The 27512-nt window shown below is 41.3% G+C and overlaps 1 protein-coding gene across 1 annotated transcript in view; it reads right to left on the minus strand.

Moving 5' to 3' along the window:
- OSBPL10 (oxysterol binding protein like 10) overlaps positions 1–27512 on the minus strand; it is a 631331-nt gene that overhangs the window by 2078 nt on the left and 601741 nt on the right. The window contains exons 10-11 of the mRNA XM_068236222.1: positions 23302–23484; positions 14193–14346 (exon numbers count right to left, since the gene is read on the minus strand). Coding sequence (XP_068092323.1) covers positions 14193–14346; positions 23302–23484 — 337 coding nt within the window. The remainder of the gene's footprint in view (positions 1–14192; positions 14347–23301; positions 23485–27512) is intronic.

The following is a 27512-nucleotide window of genomic DNA, read 5'->3' on the forward strand; positions in this document are numbered from 1 at the left end:
TGCTCTTCACTGCAGGATTTCTTCTGTGATCTCATACAGTATACATACAGATACATACAGTATATAGAAAGTGTTTCTGATGCTGAAACCAGGAAGGAGTGACTATCCTGAATTATTGACCACATTCTACTATATGTCACTACAATGGCCCTGTAATTAACTAACTTAAAGTACAAGCGACACCCATGCTAACCTAGAAATAAAAAAATACATATATAAGTAGATAAATACTGCTTCTACTTACATAACAGATGTATTGTGCTATCCACGTAATGATTCCTGTAAGTTTTACAAAGTAAAAGCAGGAAATCCTATTTTAGGCAGTGGCCATCTTGCCAAGCTAATGCTGACATCATATCCTCCCTGACTCTTGTTTCCAGCCCTCCTTTCTCTTGCTCATTGTGTATTCATTAGCTGCCCTCCTCACAGTCTTTTTTTTTATTTACACATCCAATCACTGAGTCACCTCAGCCTTGCTTGTAAACACAAGTGATCAGCTAGGCAGGGAAATAAATGGAAGAGGAGGAATATATTATATATAAAAAGAACTCCCAGCATTCAAAAGAACTCCCAGCATTCAACTTTTTGGCACTGTTTGGCACTAGGGCTAGTGCTCCTAAAGTATGTGATAACTCCAAACCATAACAGCAGAAAAAGTTTTGTAAGTTTTGAATGCAGGATTAGCATCTTTATCACTTAATACACTCAGACAAGTTGCTGTTGAAATTTGATTTTTATGGTGACAATACCACTTTAAGGGATACCCGAGGTGACGTGACATGAGATAGACATGGGTATGTACAGTGCCAAGCACACAGATAACTATGCTGTGTTCCTTTTTTATTTTTCTGCCCAAAAGAGTTAAATATCTGGTATGTAAGTGGCTGACTCAGTCCTGAAGGAAGCGACTACAGTGTGACCCTCACTGATAAGAAATTCCAACTATAAAACACTTTCCTAGCAGAAAATGGCTTCTGAGAGCAGGAAAGAGATAAAAAGATCAATAGTTCATAGATTTTAGCTCTGGCATACATCAATTAAAACTTAGAAAGTATTTAAACATGAAATAAAACTGTAATATCTTAAAAAGTCATTTTTAGGAGAAGGAAGATAGATACAATCGTTTATTTCATTAGTTTATTTTCGTCTTGGTTGTCTTTAAGATATCTCTCAGATCAAATCTCCCAGTGTGTGACCAACATAAAAAGAGATCAAATAAAACCATTAAAGCAGACTACATTAGACTCCATACAACGTAAGCAGCAACATTTATAAATATTTTGTGATGTGATAAATCAAAAATAAAAAAATCACCATGTTCTAAAAGTAAATATAACTAAATATCCATTCAAGTAGAAGTCCTCAGTATAAAATGTCATATATATGTATTTGCTAATGATTGCTGTAAGTAAATATAATCAGATAGGCCTGGTGCACACCAAAACCCGCTAGCAGATCCGCAAAATGCTAGCAGATTTTGAAACGCTTTTTCTTATTTTTCTGTAGCGTTTCAGCTAGCGTTTTAGCGGTTTTGTGTAGTGGTTTTGGTGTAGTAGATTTCATATATTGTTACAGTAAAGCTGTTACTGAACAGCTTCTGTAACAAAAATGCCGGCAAAACAGCTCTGAACAGGCGTTTTTCAGAGCGGTTTGCGTTTTTCCTATACTTAACATTGAGGCAGAAACGCATCCGAAATCCAAAAAATGCCTCACCCCGGGAGGATTCGTTTCTGCAAAACGCCTCCCACTCTGGTGTGCACCACCCCATTGAGATACATTGACCAAGCGGATCCGCAGCCGCAATCGGCTGCAGAAACGCTGAAAAAGCCGCTCGGTGTGCACCAGCCCATACTTCTAGATTGATTAATGCTGACAATTGTAGTTTTTGTCCACATGACAGGACCAGACATATGATCCACCACTGCTGACGTGTAATGATAATAACGTCCATGAGGCTGCCAGAAGTGTGATGCAGATGTACATCACACAGCAATATTAGCTTTGACTGTCTTAGCCAAAAGACCTACCCTTGGCTACCTAGGACATGCATGTGTTGTTACAACAATTCTACCTAAGTTGATTGAAACAGCACTGCACATGGTTCCCTACCCCAAAATGGATTAAGATGGTATGGGGCCCTAGGCAAGATAGCAGTTTTTGCCCATTGCTGATGGTCACCTGGCTTTTTTAGTAAGAATTGGTGGGGGCTAGCATCCATCAGGTCCCTAAACTCTCTATAGGATCGCCTAGTATTACCTTGTGGATAATCCAGCTAGGTTCTTACCTAAAAGACAAGCACATGGAGCTCTTCTTGTTAGCTAAGTTCCATATACATGCTTTTGAGCACTTTAAAGTCAATGAAATATACAAAAATAATGACAAATATTGATCCAAACCCCTGTGAGCCCACTGTGATTTGCTCATCATGTGTTAGATTTTCATACAAATGTTTCATATGTTATTACAGCGCAGAACATAATAAGCAGGTGCAAACAGTGGCGTGGGTACAATGGGTGCCCCAGTTCAAATTTTACTCTGCCATCTCTACCAGATTAAAATGAAACTGAGGCACATAGCCCCGAGCTCCCTCCCAGGAGTGGGCATACCTTCCATCATACTTATGGCAGCCCCATGGTCATCTGCACTTGTAGAAAAGGTCATTAATATCCATCAGCAATAACTGATCCTATATCTCACCTTACAGATGGTCAGTTGTGCTTGTACTTATTGAGAGAATATAAGGTTACATTTCTGGCCCATACTCCTGTATATTCTCCTAGGTGATATTTTCACACCGTATCAATAAAATACCCTTTAATCGACCAGCAAACAAGAAAATACTCAAAATAATTTTGATAGTACTTCTTCACTTACTTGTTAATACTTTTTCAATTGCAAAATGTTGGAAAGTTATTTTAAAGAGAAGATACAAAATTATCTTCTAGGAGAAAACTCAAGTGAGAAAGTGAATTGCATATGGGCCAGCAAACGGGGAACAGAGGCGCCAGCAGGGTAAAAGTGGATAAAATCTTTAAAATTTGCTTTGAGGAAGCGGTGGACTTACCTCCATAAAGCAGACACGAAAGACTGTCTGTATAATAGTAATCACATTTATTATATAGTACCCCAAAAGTGCAACGCGTTTCGCAGGCCACGCCTGCTTTATCAGGCATTAAACGTGGGGACAAACAGAATTTCAGCAGTAGCAGGAGTAGCGCCTCAGCATATGGGCCATAGTGTGTAAATGGCATAGTGATACTTCTTCATTCCGCATATTTTTATAGCGGATGGGCTTTATGGAGTGCCGTAGGCAGCTACAGTTTTTCTGGATTGCTTTTTAGGTCAATCCATATTACTTGATTTTTTATTTTCCATATTATTGTTGTGTGTCGTCGCTCATAGTGGCTTTGTGATTTACTGTGCTAAATAGGACATCATCACTCTGAACCTGTGGAGCACTACCACTGAATTCCAGTAATCTGTAGGTGTACACTATGCAGACAACACAATGCACGCATTCATATGAATAGCTTCATCTAAGTTTTATAAATGTTTTTTTTTTTGCTACTGTTGCCACACACCTCTAATTCGCAGCATAGCCAGGCTCCACATATATAATTCAATATTTCAGCTTTGTAGATTCCCCAGTTTCAGTTTGCCTGGAGTCCAGCGAAACTTCAAGTATACACTTTGCTAGACTTTTTCTGCAATCATTAATCCACAGTCTATCTTATTCTGATAGTGACAAAGAGTATTACAGTGACTTTCCCGTAGGAACTGCTGGCAGCTGAGCTTGATCACTCCCAGGTTTGAAAACTGCGAGACATTCAGTCCAGTTGTTCAAAGGAAGGATGATCCATTAGATGCAAATCATTTCTCCATGAATTCAAGTTTCATGTAAATGTTATTCAGCTTGAACACGGACCAATAAAAATTGGCAGGGAGTTATTCTGATTGGTCCAACTTTAAACTGCATATCATTTACATGAAATTTAAATGCAAGTAGAAATGATTTGCATCTCATTGATCATCCCTAGTTCAAAGAATCAAAGCTGATCTCAGTGAACTTAAAGGACACTTGAAGCGGGAGGGATATGGAGGCTGCCAGAACACACGTGCAGATCATGTGCTCTGACTGAAGCTTGACAGGATATGCCTCATGCATATTTCAGGTGTGTGATTCAGACATTTCTGTTACATGAATAATCAGCATATATATATATATGTTTTTTTTTTTTTTTTACCACTACCCCACACACACTATTCTGGGCACTGAACAGACCCCAAAGCACACAGTCAGTGTTGTTACAGGAAAGATCATTGGCTTTTCATTGAAGCATTGATCTTTCCATTACAGGCACACACGTTCCCGTTTACCAGTCAGAGATGTGTTAGGCTACATTCACAGTGGGACATTGCGGAGCTGCATTCTGAACTTTTATAACCCAGATTACCGCACTGCAATGATAAGCCTATGGGACGTTCACAGTGCAACGTTAGCAGAGCCAGGACAAGGTCCTCCAGCACCCAAGGCTGAGACACCAAAGTGTGCCCCTCCATCCCTCCCACCCCAGCCGCCACACACTGATTTCTATCAGACTTAAGGTACATACACACGTCTGATTTTTCCAAACGACCGGTCATTCGCTTGGCGGATCCGTCAAAATTAGCCTTATCAGCCAAACGACCGTTTGTACACCCCCCCCCCCCCCCCGATTTGATGTCCAAACGACCGGTTGTTTGGAAAAATCAGACATGTGTATGTAGCTTTAGAGGCTCCCCTGGGCCCCCAACCCAAACCCCCAACACCTTAATCTCTAGTTATCTGCCTTGCAGTCACTGCGATGTATCCCCTTTTCTTATTTCTCTATGCTTCAAACACAATAGGGTAATAGCTGAGTGAGTTGTGTGCCCCCTCCTACACTGCGCCTCTGCTTTCGGCCCTGTACGTTCGCACTGCATTGTAACGTGTTACGTTATGGTAACCCACTGCTGCAGTGAGTTATCTCTAAACACACACATTACCAGGTACAGGAAAGCATACTTTTCATTGCCTGTATGCTTACTGTACTTACTGTATGCAACAGTAACACAGCATTAATGTGCGCTACCTCCTTTTTCTGTGTTGTGTTGTCTTGTAATGCTGCATTGCGGCTTTAACGTTGCATTACAACACAGGGTCCCACAGTGAATAAGCCTTTAGCCTCTGTGGGAGCATGTGCATTCACGGGACAGTGGTGAGTAACATTTTAAAATGTCAGTTTGCCATTAACGAGACAAACTGGCCATTTTAATATGTCTAGCAGTCAGGTAGTGGCTAAACATGTAGGGACTGGGGAGGTAGCTGTACTTCCCAATTTGTGCAGCAAGATATTCATGTGGGAAGATGGTTAGTAAAGATATTCAGTACACCACACTGTGTACTGTTGCCATGGTTGCATAGAAGTGAGAAGTTAAACCAGAGAAGTTCAGAAAATCATTAATGCCTGCAAGGTGAATTGGAAATGTGACTTTAATAACATTAAATTAAAAATAAATAAAAAAGGTTGAGTGACATTGATATAGGTTATACCATTTTTTACAGAATGGTAGAGTTACACTTGAAGAATCTGAGCAGGTAGTTTGTATTCTAGTCCCTTTTCAGCATTTCAGAATAAATCCCGATTTAATTCAGTTTCTTCTTTTACTGTGCACTTTACCTTTAGATACTTTTTGGAGGTATTCAATCAATATTGGTGCTGGAATGAAAGACTGGTCATGCTGGATTCATGAATAAATCATAGCTCTCAGTAATATTTAATTTATTTCTCTCTGACTACATACAGCAAATGAAAGGCTTCTTCCTGCCGTGACTTGACAGTGAGCGGATATTACCATTTACAATTTACCTAGAGCATCCATTGATTTCCTGCACAGACTCATATAATGTCGCTACAAGACCACAGACTAATTATGAGTCTTAGTAACTCTAGTGCCCTAATGCACCACAGAGAAGCCTGCTATTATTGGTAAGGCTTTGGTATCACTTGAGCAGATTTAAAAAAAAAATGGGAATAGAGAAATGGAATAAATGATGGAAACACCACATGGAAATGGAGTTCAGCTTTGAAGTTCTCACAGGTGTCCAGCAGCGTCTGCTAGTGAGCAGAAAACCATTTGGCAACCTTCAGTGCCACTTCCCATCATTCACTGTTTTTGACCCCGCAGGGGGACACAGAAGCGCTGCACTTAGGCATTCCTGGAAGTAGCTTCCAGGAATAAAGGAGATGGAAGGATTGAGCACGGCATTTGTGTAAACAATGATACATTTTGGTACCAGCGCTGTCCATTCATTTGAATAGACAGTGCTTAAGTGAGGAGTGCTGCGGCTGTCATTTAACTTCAGCCCGTGTGAGCCGGCACTATGTAAAAAATCAGTTTATAACAATGTGGGTGCCAAGTCTACCCAGAATTCACCCTTCCCTTCTTGCACTTTTATGCCCAAAGATTTGACTCAGAATTCCTACCTATTGATCGCTTTTAGAAAGTGTGGGATAACTTGTGCTGTCACTATGTAGTAAGGATTGTCATTAATCCTTGTAATATACAGAGCAGAAGGGACTGTTAATTTCTCATTTAAAATCCCAACCCTAGCCATATTCCTTCATTTTCTTTTAATTTTCCACAGTGTTGAAGAGTCTGGGCCTCTACCAAGTTATTTGCTTGACTTCCTCTCCCCGAGACACCAAGGGTTTGAATCAGAGATCAAGGTGTCACCAGGAACAGAAGTGAGTGACAGGAGTAAACGCTTGACACAGGGTTTTCCTCTCTTCCATTTTATGAACCATGATTATTATTTAGTTTGATTCTGGTTTGACATCTTCCACAGCACTTCCCAGTATATACCGTAGTCAGTAGTCTTGTTCAGGGGGAGGAATATGGGAGGAAACCACAGTGCTCAGAGGAAACCAATGCAAACACAAGGAGAACAGACAAACTCCATGGAGATAGTGTCATCGCTCAGATTCAAACCGGGGACCCAGCGCTCAAGTGCTATCCACTAAGCAATGCTGTTTCCCAATGAGTTATGTTAAAAAAAAGAAATGTCAAGTTTATGCGTGCAGACAGTGCAGACAGTGCACGCTATTACCAGATTGTGTTAAATCTGGTAAGCTTTATGTGTGGTGTCTGCATATGCACATTTTACCAATCTTTTGTGAATCTTTCCTTCCTCTCACTATCATTGTTGAAGAGCGCTGTCCACTTCCTGTCAGAAAAGAACGTGAGGAGAACTATTCTCAATGGAGACCACTGTAAGAAAAGTAACAGAAAAGTTTCACCCCTTTTCTATTCTGTCTCGGACTAAAATAAAACTTTGAAGAGGAATTTGGCTTTCACTGCATTATTTGAAATTTACAAGGATGCACTTTATTATCTTTGCTGAAAGCACACAAAGGTCTACTTTTATCCACACAGAAAAGGAGGGTCTGTAATCTAGAGGATGGATACTACTTTTTCTTTGTCACAGCTTTGAAAATGATGGCTTCAGTCCACTCCTCAAGACAGGGATATAGTAGATATTGGAGCAATACTGTAAGGCTTTAAGGCTGGTTATTACACACCGTCACAGTGCTCTGTGACTGCCTTTGGAGCTAGGATCTAATAATGTGGCATTATCATTTTAAGAATAACCAGAGGCCCCAGTAATGGTATTGGACATACTTCTACAAATATCTTCTGGATATGGTGTGAAAAGTGAAGCATACTAGTTATTAAAGCAATAACTGTACTTCTATTATTAAAGTTATATTGGTTTTCATTTTAATCACATTATTATTACATGTGGCACTACAATGTCCCTCACTATAAAACCTATGTTATCCAAATAGCTTTACTTCATCTCATTATGTAACTAGCTGGAAGGTATTGCATAGGTTCCACCTTTGACCAGCTGGGAAATTGAAAATACAATTCTTTTATTGCTAGACTTAAAAGTAGCCCAGGCCCAGTGTGTTATCCTGACAGGCTGTGTACTATTATTATAGCATGTATCATGAAGGAGGCTGTTTATCAAGTACCCCGAGTTGTAGGAATTTTGATTCCAGGTACCCACTAACACATATATACTTGTTAAGAGTTCTCTGTTATCACATAGTGAAGCAAGTGAGCTATGGTCCAGTGTTAGTCGAGGAGCAAAAATGCAGATATCAAACCAGCAAGTGTTGATTTCGGTATTGCATTTAATCACTAACTGTACATGGTTTATTTTCAAAACCTAAAGTTTCTTTTACAGGAATTATACAGAACTGTATCAGAACCGTACAACAGTGAATGTAACATACAGAGACGTATATATGATTCTGTTAGATTGAGCTTCCAGAATCATATAGAAGTCTCTGTATGTTACATTCACTGTTGTACGGTTCTGACCCAGTCCTGTATAATGCCTGAAGAAGAAACTAAGTTTCCAAAGCTTGCAATAAGCCATGTACAGTTAGTCATTAAGGCCATTAGGTATTACCGGAATTACTTGTTGATTTCATGTCTGTATTTCTGTAATCACATATGAATGGTTTCTAAATATTTCCTTATACTTTTAGTAAACTAAAATGTGTGTGTGTGCATGTGTGTGTGAATTGACTGTAACAAATTCATACAATAGACAGCCATTCCCTGTTACAGTGTAGGCTGGATGTTGGCAACACACTGATTGTCAGCCAGCAGGAAACAATAGTCAGGGTAAAGTTAAACATTGAATGATAACTGGGTAAAGTACAAGGATTATATAGAAGATGAAGGTTTAGGGTTAGCCGTGAGGAATGGTATTAGTCAAGGTTACTTATATCAGACAGGGAGAGGTTAAGGTGATATGCTCGGCTACTGTTAGAGGTATTGGTGAAAGAGCAATAACAAAGAATAGCACGGGATTGTGGTAAACCACTGCGGTAAAGTAAGGATAAAGGTAGAGTTATAGGGTAGCAACTAAGGTTAGGATTAGACTATGTACAGTAAGTGGGTTGAGGAAATGTCAAGGATCTTAAAGCACCGTAAAAAGTTAGTATTAGCAGAAATCATATTATAGATACCTGGCCCCCAAATGACCAGGCATCCAGACAGGAGGTGCCCAGTCACTTGTACACACAAAATAACAAATGATATTGGGTGAATTGTTTAGAAATAATGATATCCTCAGTTATGATTACTGAAGAATATTTTTAATAAAATGTTTATACTTAAAAGTAATCCAATTGCATTGAGGAAAAAAGTTTTTTCCCTCCATGAGGTACAACCGGTCACAACTTCCTCATGTTTTTTGCCTCCTCTGGAGTTGTGTGAGGCTGAGATTCATGGGCCTGTCTATAGTGAGAGGGTGAGACTTGGGAATAGTACGTACCCATGGGGGCTTCTCCTTTAGCAGCACAGCCATTGGAGATATTTTGCACTGCAAATTGAAATCACGATCCCAAATGTGTTGCAATGTGATTGCAATTCACACCTAACAAACGCAATTTTCTGTGCATTCGTTAGGGGTGACGTTGTGATTACGAATAAAGGGGGCGGGGGGTGATCGGAGAACACCCTATAAAGAAAAAGCGTAGAGGCAACGGGGGCCCCGATAGTGCAGCAGGTTATGATGATAAATTATAAGAGTGTTGTAGTGATGGAACACTCACAAAGCAGGGATGCAGGAGGGCAACCAACCACTGTAGGCAGGTGGAGATGAACAAACCCGACGCGTTTTGTGGGTCTTGTCCACTTCCTCGGGTCAAATAAAAGTGCCTGAACAATAAATGAGCCAGGAAACAGACGTATCCGAGATTACGATGTGAATGTGATTCTCCAATGAGGGGGTGGTTGTTACTTAGGGAAATCCGAAGAAAATCGCACGGCATAAAGGCGTCAGAGCTACTGTATATAATTACTAAGTAATAATAATAGCAATCTGTTTGCTATGGGATTTTCTTGCACTTTAACTGTTTTCATTATTTGCTGAAATGTATAGTCATGTATTTCCTGCAGCCGATATAATTTTTACACAGGGAGATATCAGGCTCTGTGTTCAGCACAGCATCAGCTGCAGAGAGGTGTGAATGAGCCATTGCACGTGTTGGCATATGTTGTTAATGGCCTCTTCTATCTGTGTTTATGCCCCATAACAGAAAAACATATTTTTAATGGGACAAAATTCTCTCGCAGTCGGTTTCCTGGGAATACAATGCTGTTTCTTTAAAGTAACAAAAAGGTTCACAGTCCACAGCACGGTGATGAGGTTTCTTCTAGTGTGAACAAAATAATGAAAACTAGGAAAAAAATCAGCATTCAGTCTTGCTTTGCCTTCCCAAGAGAAATCATTAAAATAATAATGAGGTCACAAAGGCCAGGAGTGAATTACTATCTGTGATTAAACGACAGCAAGCACTGTCTATTAAAAATCAGATTTCTCTGCAGTATAAAATGTAAAGAAAAAAGTCTTTAGGAAGTCTTAAAAAACAAAAACTTTGGGCCAATTGTTTCTGTTACTGGAGTAACATATCTGTCTGTCTGTCTGTCTGTCTGTCTGTCTACATACTTTATTTCATTTATCCATCATGTAATTATGTGTTGATCATTATATTTAGTATTTCTAATGGGAGGTGTAAGGTAAGAAGTTGCTAATATTGTTTTCTGATTCTAATGTATTTAAAATGTTAGGCTAGGAAAGGAAAAATGGATAGGAAAGGAAAAATGGATGGTAAAGGAAATTGGTGCTAAAACAGGTGGACACCATTCCTGAACTATTTATGAAAATACCACTTGCCAAGCTGGAATATAGAGTAGATCCAAAGGGTTCAATGCTTTCCGAGGTATTGACCAGAAGAATACAGCCAATGAAGTTAAAGCCTAGGTTCTCAACGTGTGGTACGCGTACCCCAGGGGGTACTTCTGATGGTTGCAGGGGGTACTTGTGCTTGATATACTTAAGAATAACACATTTAGAGTTTTAGAAAATGATAAATCTTATTTAAACGCCAAATTAGTGTTTTAGCTAATGAAAAGCAATAGTAAAATGCTTGGAAATCATTTAGAACCAATTATCATGTACTATGATTAAATATATATTTGTGAAGGGGTACTTGGAATAATGGTTACTATGCTAGAGGGTACTTGGCGAGTACAGGGTTTTACAAAGGGCACATACCAATAAAATGTTGAGAAACACTGTGTGTAAAGGACAACTGAAGTGAGAGGAATATGGAGGCTGCAATATCTTTTAAACAGAACCAGTTGCCTGGCATCCTGCTGATCTTCCATGCATCAGTCGTCTGAATCCCACACCTGAAACAAGTATGTTGCAAATGCAGTCAGAATTAAAGTCAACCTGGGGGTATACTTGCCACAGGAGGGGGGAAGCCTCTGCATCCTACAGAAGCTTCCCTCATCCTCCTCAGCAGAGGCAATCCAGCGCCGGGACCCCTGAAAGTCTGCTTATCGCTGCTGGTCTCCAGTGGAAATAGGTGAGCCTGATCAGGTCTGCTCTACTACGCAGGCATGCATTCTGGCTTCCGAGTTCTAGCGGAGCAATGCTTTTCAGCGCTGCTAGATTTGGGTGCAGCCAGCGCCGCCATAGACTATAATGGGAATCAGTCTATAGCGGCCCTCAGTGAGTAACGTTGGCGCCGTCAGAAGACGGAGCCGAAGTTGCTTATAAAAACACAATAATTCGGCCTCTGCATATCGCTGGAAGCCGAATTATATCATTCCCCCACTATCCATGGCGGCCAGGAGGGGGAATAGTAATTAATACGGCCGGGACTTGTGCAGAAGCAGGATCAGCCATATACCAGCTGTATCCTGCGCCCAAATCTCCCGGCGCCGTTTTCATATGTATGCAGTTCTAGGAAGTGAACATTCTGCAAAGATCACCTGCCAGTACTAAAGATGTTGCAGCCTGTGGTCAATTTCAGTTTAAATCACGAAGAGGAAAGATTTTACAATGAGCAAACACTGACTTAATAATTTATAAAGTAATCTGGTAAAAAAATAAGCAATTATATTCATTAGGTTATTTAAACTATAGTTCCCTCTAAGAGCCATTTTCTACTGCAAATTGAGATCACGATCGCAAACACTGCAGCTTTCTAAGAAGAGTATTAATTACATAGTACCATGTGTGATATGCAAGTTTCTTGCACTCTTATAGACTTAACCCAGGAAAAATGCAGCACGCACTATCTTTGTGTTTGAGTAAAAATTGTGTTGAATTGAATTGCAGCAGTGGGAACAGGGCCCTGTTATTACACTGATTATTAAGATGGTCTGTGATTGTAGAAGCAATGGAAAATCTTGCCCCAACCTATTTTGGAATAGAAAGGTGGCTAGAGAAAAGGGCCTATTAGAGATAACAGGTTCTTAGGAGCAGAGGGGAATTAAAACATTTTTGTAGAAATCTGGGTATTTAAGTGACTCAGAGTTGAGCCACTTTAATACCCAGATTTCTACAAAAATGTAAAAATGTTGGTGGTGAGGGGTTTGAAGAGGCATTTCAGAGCTGGAAGGGATTTTTTTTTATCATTTGAATAACATTCTTGATCTTTTCTTTTGATCATCAATAAAATTAAATTATTTTTTCTTTTTGAGCCATCGTATTTATCTACCCTAAAATAAAGATATGAGCCCAAAACTTCATAATGAATGCGGGAATAAAGAGTACTGGGCCACTTTTGTAATGTCCATTAATCCTTTAACCAATACCACATGACCATAAATGGTGGCAGTTGGAAAATGGCCTGAGCATAGTGAGGTGGTAAAAAAAGAAAAATGACACTGAAGCCAGACTTGGGGCAATCATAACATGACATCATACATAGTGTTTTAACAGGTTTGCTTTACTTTACAAAAATTGGGCACAGGTTCACTTTAAAGCAAACATGAAGCGAAAAAAAATGATATAATGAATTGTATGTGTAGTACGGATAATGAATAGAACATTAGCAGCAAAGAAAATAGTGTCATATTTTTATTTTCAGTTACATAGCTCTTTTTATAACATTGCATCATACTGGCACAGTTGCAATTTTAAAACCACACTCTTAAGCTCTAAAACAAAGCAGAGATAATGACTCTTTGGACTTTCCTGCAGTAAAACCTTATCTCAAGCTGCCACTAACTGTTTCTTGGATGTTTAAGTTCTTCAGAAAATAGGACAGTATTCGACCCAGTAGCTCAGAGAAGCTCTTTTGCATAGATTACAACTGAAGTTTTTTTTTACTCTTCCGTACTGGACAACAATGATACTTTTCTTTGCTACTAATGTTCTATTTCTCAGCTGTACTACACATACAATGCATTATCTCATAAGTTTATTTTCCCTTCAGGTTTGCTGTAAGCACCGGCATAGAACAGGCAGCACTACTGTTATTGTGCTTTTGATGCATGAACAGCTATTTAGTGACATTGCTCATGGGACACCACAGAACAAGCATTTGTGCTGCTATTGCACTGCTGACACATGCTTCAGCTGTTTACTGACACTGCTCATGGGACACCAAACAAAAGACAGGGCCATTGTACAACAGCAAGCGGGTGGTGGAATATATATATATATATTGGTATTTAAAGCAAATACATGTGTGAGCTCGTGTAAACTTGTCTCCCTTGTACCCTGTAAATAGCTGAAAGCAGATGAAGAGTTGTTGTTGAGCGGTACATGGTTAATACAAGCTCACCCAACGAAGCTTTGCATTTTTCAGCAGAACAATTAGGCACATTACACAAGATGGATTGCATAACCCGCCTGAACACACAACGCTGTGATCCTTTACAACATCTCCACAATTCTCTGTCAGTCTGGCACCCGAGCGCTGAGCTCTGCTTACATAAACAGCGCCGGGTTACAATGTTGCAGAATGCTAGACTCGGCGTCGCTTCTATTTCCAAGAAGTTATTAGAGCAGCACAGCTCTTTATACTTCTGAGATAATAGTGGAAAAACACCGCCATCTTCCGCCTCATTATGCTCTTAATAACCTCCCTATGCTCCAGGTATTGCTGCTTGATTAGTACACCACATTTCATCTAATAAACTTTCAAAAGGACATAAACCTGAGTGCCTGAGTGAATGCACTGGGACAAGGTTGCCTTGTAATGGAAAACTAGCTTGGCAACAAGCTTCAGTCATCTAAGTAAAATGTGACACAGAGCAATGGAGGAGGCTCAATGAGGTATGACACTTGCCTCTCTGATAAAATACTTTGGTTTCCATGGCGCATTAGCAGACGCCCTCTGTCTGGCTTCTGCCCTCTGCCTCTCCTCCAGTTGGTGTTTGTGCTCTGTCGCTGCTTCAATGTTATTTGACTTAAGGGCACTGGTGACATTTTCCCAAATGCGCCTGAGGAAGAACAAAAAGACGTTACAAAATATAAAACATTTTGAGAAAAACAGTAAAACTTAAAGTAAAACAAATACATTTGCAGTCAAATTGAAGTATCTGGTATCTGACCACTGCTTGATGGCTGTTTACAGTTCAAGCAGGATCTGGAGGGGAAACTATGAAGACTACTGAAATAATGAAAGCATAACTAAACACAAAGGTGAAAATGGATGACTTACATTACCTGGCAAGATAAGTTTTGTGATACATACACCTCTGTCATACTGCACAGCACAACCAGTCAGTTAACACCAATATGTACACCTTTGCAGATTACAATATACAGATCTGTGGCTGGATAGTGTACTGGTTAAGAGCTCTGCCTCTGACACATGAGACCAGGGTTCATATCATGGCTCTTCCTGTGTAGTAAGCCAGTACCTATTTGGAAATTTTAATACTGCAACTGCCTACTGAGTGTGCCCTAGTGGCTGCAGCTCAAGTACTTTGAGTCCTCCAGGAGAAAACTGCAATATAAATGTTATGTGTCTTGTCTTATCTATTTTGGTCAGTTTGCATGCTGGAACTATATTATAGCTGATATCAGAGCCCAGGGGTTTATAAGCCAGAAAGGGCTTTTAACCCAAAGGGCAGGCTACTATGGGCATTCGTGTTTGGCTATAATACAGCCAAGGTGTCAATGGAGATTTGTCAGCCACAAGGGGTCCATTTGTGTGCCAATGATCAGCTATTGTATGTCTGAAGCATTGGCTGAAAAGATAATGGACCTTGGTGTTTGAATTTGGGACTGGGCATAAAGACACCAAAACATTAATATCCATTATATTTACTGATTAAGATTAGGTGTCAGTTTAGGAAGGTTAGGGTATAGGGCAAAGGGAAGTTTGTTTTAATGGCTAGAGTTAGGAGGTTAGCTTTAGTAAGTGTTTAAATTATGTTTTTTTGTTTTTGTTTTACTGAGGCTTTATCAGCTAAATATTCTAAAAACATTTTATGAAATGACCATAGCTATTATGCTGAGGTAGTCAGTAGAGGCTTCTGTGGGTGTGTTTGCTGCTGCTGTGATTGCATCATCAATAATAATGGTTTTGAATGTAAGATGGCAGGTGCAGACTCCATTTTCTGGGAAGACTGAAGCCTATAGAATGTCTGTGATACAGACGGTTAAATAAGGACTGTTACGCTGCTTAACCCATCTATAACTAATTCATTCCTAGCTTTTACTCACTATGCTTAGAGCCAAAACATAAGAAATATCGAATTGTTATAGATAACTCTCTCTCTCTCTCTCTCTCTCTCTCTCTCTATATATATATATATATATATATATATGGAACAGTGATGAACCTTCCCAGGAGTGGCTGGCCGACCAAAATAACCCCAAGAGCGCAGAGAAAACTCATCCGAGAGGCCACAAAAGGCCCCAGGACAACATCTAAAGAACTGCAGGCCTCACTTGCCTCAATTAAGGTCAGTGTTCACAACTCCACCATAAGAAAGAGACTGGGCGAAAACGGCCTGCATGGCAGATATCCAAGGCGCAAACCACTTTTAAGCAAAAAGAACATTAAGGCTCGTCTCAATTTTGCTAAAAAAACATCTCAATGATTGCCAAGACTTGTGGGAAAATACCTTGTGGACCGCCAAGACAAAAGTTGAACTTTTTGGAAGGTGCGTGTCCTGTTAAATCTGTCGTAGAAGTAACACAGCATTTCAGCAAAAGAACATCATACCAACAGTAAAATATGGTGGTGGTAGTGTGATGGTCTGGGGTTGTTTTGCTGCTTCAGGACCTGGAAGGCTTGCTGTGATAGATGGAACCATGAATTCTACTGTCTACCAAAAAAATCCTGAAGGAGAATGTCCGGCCATCTATTCGTCAACTCAAGCTGAAGCGATCTTGGGTGCTGCAGCAGGACAATGACCCAAAAGACACCAGCAAATCCACCTCTGAATGGCTGAAGAAAAACAAAATGAAGACTTTGGAGTGGCCTAGTCAAAGCCCTGACCTGAATCCTATTGAGATGTTGTGGCATGACCTTAAAAAGGCAGTTCATGATAGAAAACCCTCAAATAAAGCTGAATTACAACAATTCTGCAAAGATGAGTGGGCCAAAATTCCTCTAGAGCGCTGTAAAAGACTTGTTGCAAGTTATCACAAACGCTTGATTGCAGTTATTGCTGCTAAGGGTGGCCCAACCAGTTATTAGGTTCAGGGGGCAATTTCTTTTTCACACAGGGCCATGTAGGTTTTGAGTTTTTTTTCTCACTAAATAATAAAAACCATCATTTAAAACTGCATTCTGTGTTCAATTATGTTATCTTTGACTAATAGTTAACGGTTTTTGATGAGCAGAAACATTTAAGTGTGACAAACATGCAAAAGAATAAGAAATTAGGAAGGGGGCAAATAGTTTTTCACACCACTGTATATAAGTCCAGGGGGGATCAGCAGCTAACACAGGTAGACCCTTGTGTGTGTATGCCCGCAACTGAGGAAGCCCAATCCCTCTGGGTCATATAAGAAAGAACCGAGGCGTGTGCCGCAACTCTTCGCTTTATATATATATATATATATTGTAACGATCGGTGTAACACAGAGAGGGTCTGATTACCGGTGATCTGCAGTATCACCGAGAATGCAGAATATACCCGATTATTGATGATCTGCAGTATCACCGATAATCAGATATATCTTCTAACCTCTGGACATCTGAGAGATGAGTGTTTGGTGCAACAGTAGTACTTTGAGGAAAGCACCCGTGGGGATGGGTGCTAGACAGTAGAGGCTACTGTTATGGATCAGCTTCCTTCCACAGGCCTGATGCTCCCCAAGGGGCGGAGCCAGGCTGAGACAGTGGGAAGGACAGAACGTGAGTGACACCAATAGAGAAGTGTCACTGACAGATCTGTGAACTATCTCCTAACAGGAGAGATAGTTCTCGAGGTCGGACAAGCCAGGTCGTTAACACACGGACAGATAAAGTACAGAGACAGTAGGCAGATTCAGAATCCAGAGACTAGCCGAGTTTTGGCAACAGAGAATCAGAATGACAAAGGTACAAAATCAGAGATCAGGAGAATGGTCAGGAATGCAGAAAGTCATAACAGGTAATCAACAATGCCTAGACTTGAGTGTGAGGTCCAAGATTCTCACACTCCAGGAACTAGACTAGATAATACAAATAATACAGATGGTACAGAGTTCCTAGACTAAGGTGTGAGTTCCTTGGCCGTCAACACCTTAGAAACTGGTCTAGATAACAATACAGATAATAACAGAATTCCTAGGCTAAGGTGTGAGCTCCGTGATCATCAACACCTACGAAACTGACTAATAAACACAGATACTGACAAGGTCTGAGTGCTACCACGTAGTGATCGCAACGCCAGACACCAGATAAATGACCAGCACCCAGTATATATACACCGGCGCTCTCCAGCGCCACCCCTAAGTGCTGGACCAATGAAAGTTGCCGCAATTGTCAGCTGACCGGCTTGGTCAGCTGACCCTCTTCTGACTGCCATAAAGGCCCTGCCTCTCTGCGCGCGTCTTCCTAAACCAGTGTGGACTATCAGTCCCAGCCACACCAGTCATGTGTTGTAATGTTTCTGCTGTGTTAGATGCGGAATCCGCAGCACCGCTGTCTGTGCGTGCGGCGTTTATTCCGCATTCCGCCTTACTGAGAGGAGCAGGCCTATGCGAGCAACTTGCCGCATTGGACGCGGAAACCGCCGCCCTGTTGTTAGAGCATGCGGCAGTTTCTCCGCGCTCCGACTGTGCGCCAGCTGCCATGTTAAAGGAATACTATCGATGTATGCATTTATTTTTAATTGCTGTATGTTGTAGCACACATTAGGACAAGTACTAGGAGCAATTTGATTCCTCACACAGCTGTTCCTCTCAGCTGTAAAATCCTCCGTCAGTTTTGGCGTCAGTGTTGGATACAAAATGTATCTAAATACTGAGGGCTCCCAGAGGGCTAGACCATGTCTGCACAGGAGAGTTGCTATCAACTCCTCAGTTTATAGTTTAATTATCACCTTGCTGAAAGAATCTTATTGATATGGTGGTAAGGGGTTAAAGATTCTAGCAATGTGTGTTCATTATCTTTGCTTATCTTGACTGATAAAGATCCTAATAATGCTAATTGTAGACAGTGGTCTGCCCCTCTCAGCAGCTTGTAAAGTGGATGCAGCCTGGAGTGAATCACCTCAAGCAGGCACCCAGTCTGAGTGTAAACACAGACTCGTGTTATAGCTAGTTATATTCCAGCAATATTCCAGCTCATTTAGTTACCTGTTACCACCTCAGATCAGCCTATTTCTCCTCATGTCTGCTGCATGCTGTGAGTGACACAGTGAAATATATTTGTGAGCTGTGTGACAGAGTAACCAAGCAGCTCAGGGTGACCCAAACTACTATGAGCTGTGTGAGAAATAAATTTTTAAGCAAGATAGCGAGAGAGAGACCTGGGTGAATAAATAAAGTGCCCCTAGCACTAGTGGTAATGTGTACACTAACATAGTGTATTAAAAAAAAAAGTTGTTTCAATCGATAGTATTCCTTTAAACGTGGAGTCAGCCGCCTCACCTTGAGTATTGGCGGCGGCTTTTCTGCGTTTTCTCACACATATATATATATATATACACACATACACACATATATATTGGTAAGATGCTATGTTTCTTCTCTACTCAGTGAGACAATGTTATCAAGAATCTCATCAGCTAAACTACTGTATCAAAATCTATCCAGCACCAATTATCCATAGTATAGTCCTCAGTGCCCCAGAAAGAGAAGGCCCAGAAACGTTAAAATAGCTGTGAAGTTTACCTTTAATAAAAATGTTGATATTTGTATAGTGCCTTTCTCCCATCAGTGCTGCACCTAGTAAGTGTGTGCTCAGGAGACCACCCTGGAGCATTAGGAAATCTGTGGCCAGTGTCGGACTGGGAGGTGGAAAAGGTGAGATAACCAACCTGCTGGCCAAGCAGCAGAAACTCTGTGTTATCACTCCCAATAGAAACCTGTAAGCAAGTCTTCACTGTGAGCAGCAACACCTGATTACTGCTGCTTGGCCAGCAAGTAGATTTCCTCAGCTTTTCAACCTCTCAGTCTGACACTGTCTTTGGCCAACAACTCCTTACTGAATAGGTAACTGACTCCAGCCAGGATTCAAACCCTGGCCTCCTGTGTCAAAAGTGGTGTCTTTAACCACTTCCCCATGACATGAAAATAAGTCTCTGCACTCTCCTCCCTACAAAGTCTTAGATAACACTCTTTATTTGTCTCTGAACTGATAACATCACTACAGGGAATTCAATAGCAGTGTTAATTAGTAAACAAGTGTAAAATACACATTCCAGGAGCAGACAGTACCAGATTGTATACATTATTTAATTTTTATATCTAATACATTATCAAAACAAATGAACTGTTTAACCTTTTCAGGACCAGCATATAAACCCTTTTAAAGGGAATATCCGCGCTGCCCCCAAAAACCCCAAAGTGCACTTACCTGGGGCTTCTTCAAGCTCCTGGAAGTCGATCGGTGCCCTCACCGCAGCTCCTCTCACTCCCGGTGTCCAGGTCAGCTTCCGGGTCGGCTTCCTGTGCGCTCCACGGCGCAGGTCACGTGGGGTACGTGACGTCATCGGGTGTCTACTACGCAGGCACAGAACTACTGCACTTGCGCAGTAGAGACCCAGAACTAATGCGCCTGTACAGTAGAGACCCAATGACATCATGTACCCCACGTGACCCGCGCCGTGGAGCGCACAGGAAGCCGACCCGGAAGCCGACCTGTCGAGGTCGGCTTCTTCAACGCTGGACACCAGGGGCAGCGCGGATCTTCCCTTTAAAGGTACACTTAAGCCAGAAAAAAAAATGAGTTTTACTAACCTGGGACTTCTACCAGCCCCCTGCAGCAGTCCTGTGCCCTCGCAGCCACTCACTAATCCTCTGGTCCCCCACTGCCAGCTAGTTTCGGTTTTGCCAACAGGTCCGACAGGACTGGCCACGCGTAGCTTTCTACGCATTCCCCACTGTAATTAGCGCTTTTGTGGGCCGCAACACGTACAAAAATACGCGTTGCCGCATACCTATGCGTAGGTAACGCGGCAACGCGTATCTTTGTACGCGTTGCGGCCCGCAATAGCGCTAATTACAGTCGGGAATGCATAGAAAGCTACGTGTGGCCAGTCCTGTCGGGCCTGTCTGCAAAAACAAAACTAGCTGGCAGCGGGGGACCAGAGGATTAGTGAAGGACTGCGAGGGCACAGGACTGCTGCAGGGGGCTGGTAGAAGCCCCAGGTGAGTAAAACTCATTTTTTTCTGGCTTAAGTGTCCCTTTAAGGACCAGAGCATTTCATAGTTTTGAGATGCTTTTGTTTGAGTTTAAATATCTTAGTCAGTTTTTAGTCTATCTAAACATATGAGATATTGTTTTTTTTTTCAGAACAAATAGGGCTTTTTTCTATACCGCTCAATTATATGAATGCTGGAGTTTTATTTGTTTTTTTAATGAGAAAATTGCACAAAAATGTGTTCAAAAATGTATCCTGTCTGAAATTTTGCCCTAACTAATAATAATATACTGTGACTGGAATTCTCCTATACAAAATATAACTAGAGTAAAAGTTATACTTTTCTCCCATTTTTTTAAACTATAGACCAGGCTAGACAGTGTTTGTCCAATACTTGTGTGTTCGTATGAAGCCAGCGAGGTCTCAGATAATGCCCCCACAAATGGTTCCCAGGAAAACGCTGGCACTGCACTGCATCTGCCCTCTCGGTAATCATCCTGCCTTTGAATCACCTACATAAATGACAAAAATGATGGATGAAATGCATTTTCTTCACTGTACTGTGTTGATTCGAGCGTAGGAAGGAACAAAGAATGGTTTTAAATTGCCATTAGCTTCGCAATGTATGGCTACTGCAATCCTCACTCTCCTGAATGCATTCTCTTGGCTAAACATTGGGCCAGCATGGGAACTTCAAAACAAGAGAACTACAGCACCCATAACTGAAGTGTATAAGTCATAAGAACCTATCAGTTACAATAAAAAAATAAAATAAAAGATACTCGCGGCCATTTATAGTCAGTTCTGTAGCCAACAGATTTCTATTGTAGGAGGTTATTTTTTTTTACACTTTAATAACCATCTTCAAAGTCCTTTTGAAAAGTTGCAAGCTGCAGAGCTTGTCGTTTCTCATAGTGATTTTCGTTTAATAACTTTGAAATATTCATTAACCTCCCCTGCTATAAGAGTTTCTACTGCTGTGTACAACTCCTTCCAGGAAGCTACTGTAGATTACTAAGCAGATCTTGCATTCCGATTTCTCCATTTAACTTTTTACACTGTAAACTTAATTTTCTTAATTATCTTGCAACAGTAATTTAGTGGTTGTTAGCTACCTGTTGATGTAGAAACGTGAAAAGCTTATCTTTTTACTGGTAAAGTAATCATTTGAATACAACGTTCCCAAAGCTCTAATGGGCATGCCTAGGTGTTTGGAAATGCAGGAAAGCTCAGAGACAGATTCTACGGGGACTTTCAGCTTAAACTGGTCCAAACAAGCCACCCATTGTAGCAATGCTCTTTTATTATTGTTGTTCCAATATCCACAGCTTGGTAGTGTGCAGACATGGCAATGGAATGGGGTCAGTGACTATGAAGCCTTCAACTCATGTTAGACTTTAATCAGCTGAGGCAGCCAGTCTGGAGCCATCTCGGCCCAAGAATCTCTGATACTCTTAGTGTGTGTACAGGCATCCACCAAGGTGGCTTTATGATCTTGCATGGTGAATCTTTAAGCAACAATCAGCGCTCAAGTCCATTGTTCCCATACTTGCCCCTTCTACCGGAGTCTCCTTGTTGTGTGCCAAGCGTTATCCCACCTCCTCCTTTCATAGAAAAAGATGCATTCCTATACTATAGCAGAAATATGTGTCTGCACAGTGCTCAATACTGAACAGTAACCGGAGGTATGGAGCAACAAACCCTTGGGGCAACAAGCATTGTGCATGACAACACCATTTTCTACTCAAGCTCCTGCTAAACACTTACCTAACTGTTGACATAGTCCACATCATTGCCAAAATCAAATGATTGGGTTGGTATAGACCACAGGTGATGAGCTACAGTCCTTTAGGGCCATATCCATGCCGCTATTTAGGATGGACAGAGAAATAGAGAAATATGTTCTGATTGATGAACCACCCCTGTCCTGATTCAGTTCCATTAATTCATTTGAACTATGCCAAAAATGTGTGAGGACCTCGGTCGTTGAGGACTGGAGTTCGACATCCCTGGTATAGACAATCATTTGTTCCTCTTCAATTTGTATCATTGGTACATGAAGTGGAGTCAGATCATTTGCACACTCATCCTGTCTACTACCCCATAAAGTAATAGATGCAAAGGATGACAGGCACAAGTAGCATTTTTGAAACAGAACAAATGTGGCAGCCTCCATATTCCTTCCCCTATCGGTATCTCAAAGGCTTTTGTGTATTTCACTGGCTGTAGTCAGTGATGAACTGCAGACCAACCTCTGCCAGCAACAGTGGTGTGCCTGCAGCCATGAATGAAATAAGGAAAGACACAATGGTCCTTATTCAATTCACTTTTTCTCCTATGTTTTGTCCTAAGAAGTAAATTTTCATCTTCTGTTTAAAATAACTTTTCAGCACTTTGCAATTGTAAAAGTACCAAAAAGTATGTGAAAAACTGCTGTCAAAATTATTTGGAGTACTTTCTTGCTTGCTGCGGTCTTAAAAGGTATTTAATTTATAAGGTATAAAATCGTGACCTGGGAGAAAACTCAGGATAAAGGTGAAATTGCATCAGGCTCAATATCTCTTTACACTTGTGTTGTGTTTATTCTAAGCATCAGCTTTCATTAGCGAACAGTCTTGAATACATTGTGTCACAATTACACACCGTGATTCAGAAGGACCTTGCTTCCCCAGAGGCCGTATATTTTTCCTTATAATTGATAGCTTAGTTGTGTCAATGACTTTGGTCTCTCCGTTGCTGTATGTAAATTCCAGAGTTCCATTCCATTCTCCTTGGGCCTTACATACTATCGTGTTGGTAGGGTTGTGCTTGACCTCTGCTGTAACTCTGTGTAAAACATATACAACTATTAACAACAATAAGGTTTAAATAATTTTATTGAACATTTCAAATCCATAAAGAACTAAAACATGCAAAGATTAGAGAAACAGATTAAATATATCTGTCAAGCCATAATGCGATAAAAAGATTTACAACAGTCCTGTACCTGTCGTAAATGAAACCCGAACCTAACAGAAATATGCTTAGCAAGTTAAATGCATTTACAAACACAGTATGGAGTGATAAAAGCAACAGACATGGACCCATATGTAATTCACCTTTTCTCCTTAGTTAAAACAATTTTTCAGCATATTGCAATTGAAAAGGTACCAAAAGTAGTAAAAAAAAGTACTATCAAAATGACTTAGTATTTTTTTTTCTTTTGCTTGCTGGGGGTGTAAAAGTCATTTTATTAACAAGGTGTAAAAATAAAAAAAAATCGAATTGCATATGGCCCATAGACATACATACAATCTTGGCATCAATAGAAACAACTTAACGTTGCCAGCGCTTTTTCACAGACAAGACTCCATGGCGGGGAGAGCTTCTCCCCGCCATGGAGTCTTGTCTGTGAAAAAGCGCTGGCAAGCGCGAAACAATTGTCGACAGTACCATCTACTCTGCAACTTGTCAGCTATGTGCGGTGATGTATTAATGAAATAACATCTTAACTATCTTAATGTCACTCCTGGAATAAATGAAGCTTTATGAACTGGTGCCCACGTTAAGTTGTTTCTATTGATGCCAAGTTTGAATGTTCTGTCAGCGTGGAGGCACAGTGTTAGAAGCAAGTCCAGTAGAGTACAGAGTAATCTCCCGGGAGAATCTTAAACATTGTGTGCGAGGTATCTTGCTTCTTGTGTTGAGTAGTGACATACATACAATGAAGCCGCCAGGAGATTTGGGCGCAGGGTAAAGCCGAAAAATGGCCTACCCTGTGAACGCAAGAATGAATGTCGGTTTCCCAGAAATGTTAATCCTAAAATGTTAAGATGTAAATGAAAATCTTACTGGCTGTTATGGGCAACAAGTACAAATACTTTACACACAGGAGGTTCCAGGTTTCTCTCTCTCAGGAATAGTTATCCTAGGCTAATTGAGGACCAGCACACACTAACCTGTCTCTAATGTCACATGACAAGAGATAGTGACAGGTGGCCAATGGGAGCAGCTTAATAAGGGCCGAAGGGACCAGCAGTATTTTTGACTGGCTGAAGTGTCACTCCATAAACAAATAGAAAAAGGCCATTTAAAAGTAAATAAAAAATACCATTAAATTCAGATGTGGAGCTTTTAAATGAAAGCAACATTCAGTGATTTCACAGGCCTGTTCTACATCACAGAATAAATATTCTACTCTGCTTCACAGGATAATGACACCGATTCACTGTCACAGATACTGAGTGACTTTAAAAAGACTTAAGCTGAGTACACACGTACGATAACGATCGTTCAAAAACGAACGATAACGACAATCGGAACGATAATCGTGCGTTCAAAAAGTGTGAACGATCGTTTTTGTGAACGATAACGATCGTTATCGTTCAATCGGACCGATCCAACCCGGCGGATTTTTTCGAAAGATAATCGTTCAATCGTTGCAGTGTGTACAAAGATCGTCCGATAACGCATGTTCTTATTGCCTGTCATAACGTCACTTCCGTTTGCGCACGCATTTTTTAATCGTTCATCGTTCAGTACTTTATACTTATATCGTTCACGTGTGTACACAATCGTTCATTACGAACGATCTTTTCCGTCTAATTTGAATATCGTGTAAACGTCACGAATCGTTCGTAACGAACGATCTTTATCGGACGTGTATACGAACCCTTAAACATGAGTGACTCTGAAGGAATTTTACTTTAAAGAGAACCAGTCACAGAGGGCCGTTTGTAATACTATACAGCCAGATTTCTGTATACCGCATTATGATCTCTCTTTGGGCATACTTCATAAAGAATGGGAGCTATTTTAAATTATAACAGCCCTCCTCCTTCTACACTACATCAGGTCTGCTGTAAATTCATAAATAACTTTTGAGAATGTCAAGTATTTTATCTCCAGCTGTGGCTTGTGGATAAAAGAAAACAAACAAATATTGTCAGCTCAATGGGAAGTGAAAATATGAAAGCATTTGAGATGTTTTATTTACGGTAAATGTGAGGCTGCTCTGAGGAACGAAATCTTTAATCATTTCAAACACACAAAATACCCCACACTTTTGTGGGCTGAGCCTTGTGAGGGTGACCTTTGCTACAGAAAATGTCATTTCACTCAAACAATTGAAACTAGAGAATCAGATTCTTACATGTTAATCTGTCACTGGTTGCCTGTGAGGGGCCTTTCACACTGGTGCGGTGCGTTGTGGCAAATTGCCGCACTGCTACCGTAGCCTAATGAAAGACTGTGGGGAAGTTCATACTTCCCACCTTACAGACAGCTGCGGTGAAAGTGGACAATTTAATGCTAGCACAGAACTGCGTTACTGTGCAGGATCTGCATCGGGCCGGAACTCATGCTAGTCTATGTTGACACAGGGTCCTTTAACAAAATTGGCGTTGCGATGTCGCAGCATGCATTCGCGGAAGTGTATTTTTCCAATACACTTCCGCACAACCAAAGCAGAATGTGACCGCAAGCGTGCGTCACTTCTTGCTTGGCTGGTAGCCAGACAAGGAACACCGTGTACTATTGGGGTGTTCCCTGAAGGCCTGTTTTTGGTGGTGCAGTGCGCGTGACGCACCGCATCACTAACGCCAATATAAAGTGTGAAACCAGCTTAACCTCCTTAGCGGTAACCCCGTGCTGGACACGGGGTAAGCCGCCGGAGGCTGCCGCTCAGGCCCTGCTGGGCCGATTTACATAATTTTTTTTTTTGCTACACGCAGCTAGCACTTTGCTAGCTGTGTGTGCATGACGATCGCCGCCGCTACCCGCCGATTCGCCACTATCCGCGCCGCCCCCCCCCAGACCCCTTTCGCTGCCTGGCCAATCAGTGCCAGGCAGCGCTGAGGGGTGGATCGGAATGGCCGGCGACGTCATCGCGATCGTCGCCATGGCGACGGGGAAGCCCATACAGGGAATCCCGTTCAGAACTGGATTACCTGCAGGGTAAAAGCGCCGGCGGCGATCGGAGGGGTGGGAGGGATAGCGGAGGGAGGGGGGAAGCATGTAGCTAGCGCAAGGCTAGCTACATGCTTTAAAAAATTTTTTTTTAAAGTGCTGCGCTGCCCCCTGGCGTATTTATTGCACCGCCAGGGAGGTTAAAGCACACTTTAACTGGCATCCAAAATTAGGAAAACACATATAGTGGTATATACTTATCTACAGACACCTCTGGAGAGGTGTTTGTTTTGATCTTGGTCTCCCCTTTTTCATGCAGCCCCCTGCTGCAGGCTTGTCAAAGTGGGATGCTGTCGCTCATGTCCATGTATGAGCTCCTGTGCACTGGAAAGAAAGTAAGCATTCTTGCACAAGCACTTGCTTCCAGTGGGCATACACTGAGAGGACCAGCACATGCTCAGTTCCATTCCTCTGATATTCGCATTTTCTGCCTGTAGACTGGTAGTAAGTCTACAGGCATAAAGTTTGCATATCTGAGGAATAGGACTTCCCACAGACTAGGTACCTTTGCTTAAAATATATCCAGAATTATGGTACAATCTAAAGCAAACAGAATTCCCTCAAAATAAAACTGGTCCCTACTCTATACCCACATCAGTCAGAAAGCAAGCAAATATTCCAACCTGGGAATCTTGCTGAGACATGTCTGGTTCTACCATCAACATCTTCTTCAGCACATTACAGAGTGCATAGTCATGTCACTGACTGTCCTCAGAGGAGCTCACAATGTAATCCTACCACAGTCATAGTCTACCATCCTACCATATTATTATTATTCTAGATAAAAGGCCCGGCCATTGAAAAATGGGTGCTAGGCCTCGGAGGTGAGACCTCCCCCCCCCCCCCCCCCGAGAGGAGCAAAGGTGTGACGAGGTAAACCACATGGAACAATGCATTCAAACAGCCTT

Source organism: Hyperolius riggenbachi, chromosome 5 (genome assembly GCF_040937935.1).
Source record: "Hyperolius riggenbachi isolate aHypRig1 chromosome 5, aHypRig1.pri, whole genome shotgun sequence".
In the NCBI taxonomy this organism is placed as follows: domain Eukaryota; kingdom Metazoa; phylum Chordata; class Amphibia; order Anura; family Hyperoliidae; genus Hyperolius; species Hyperolius riggenbachi.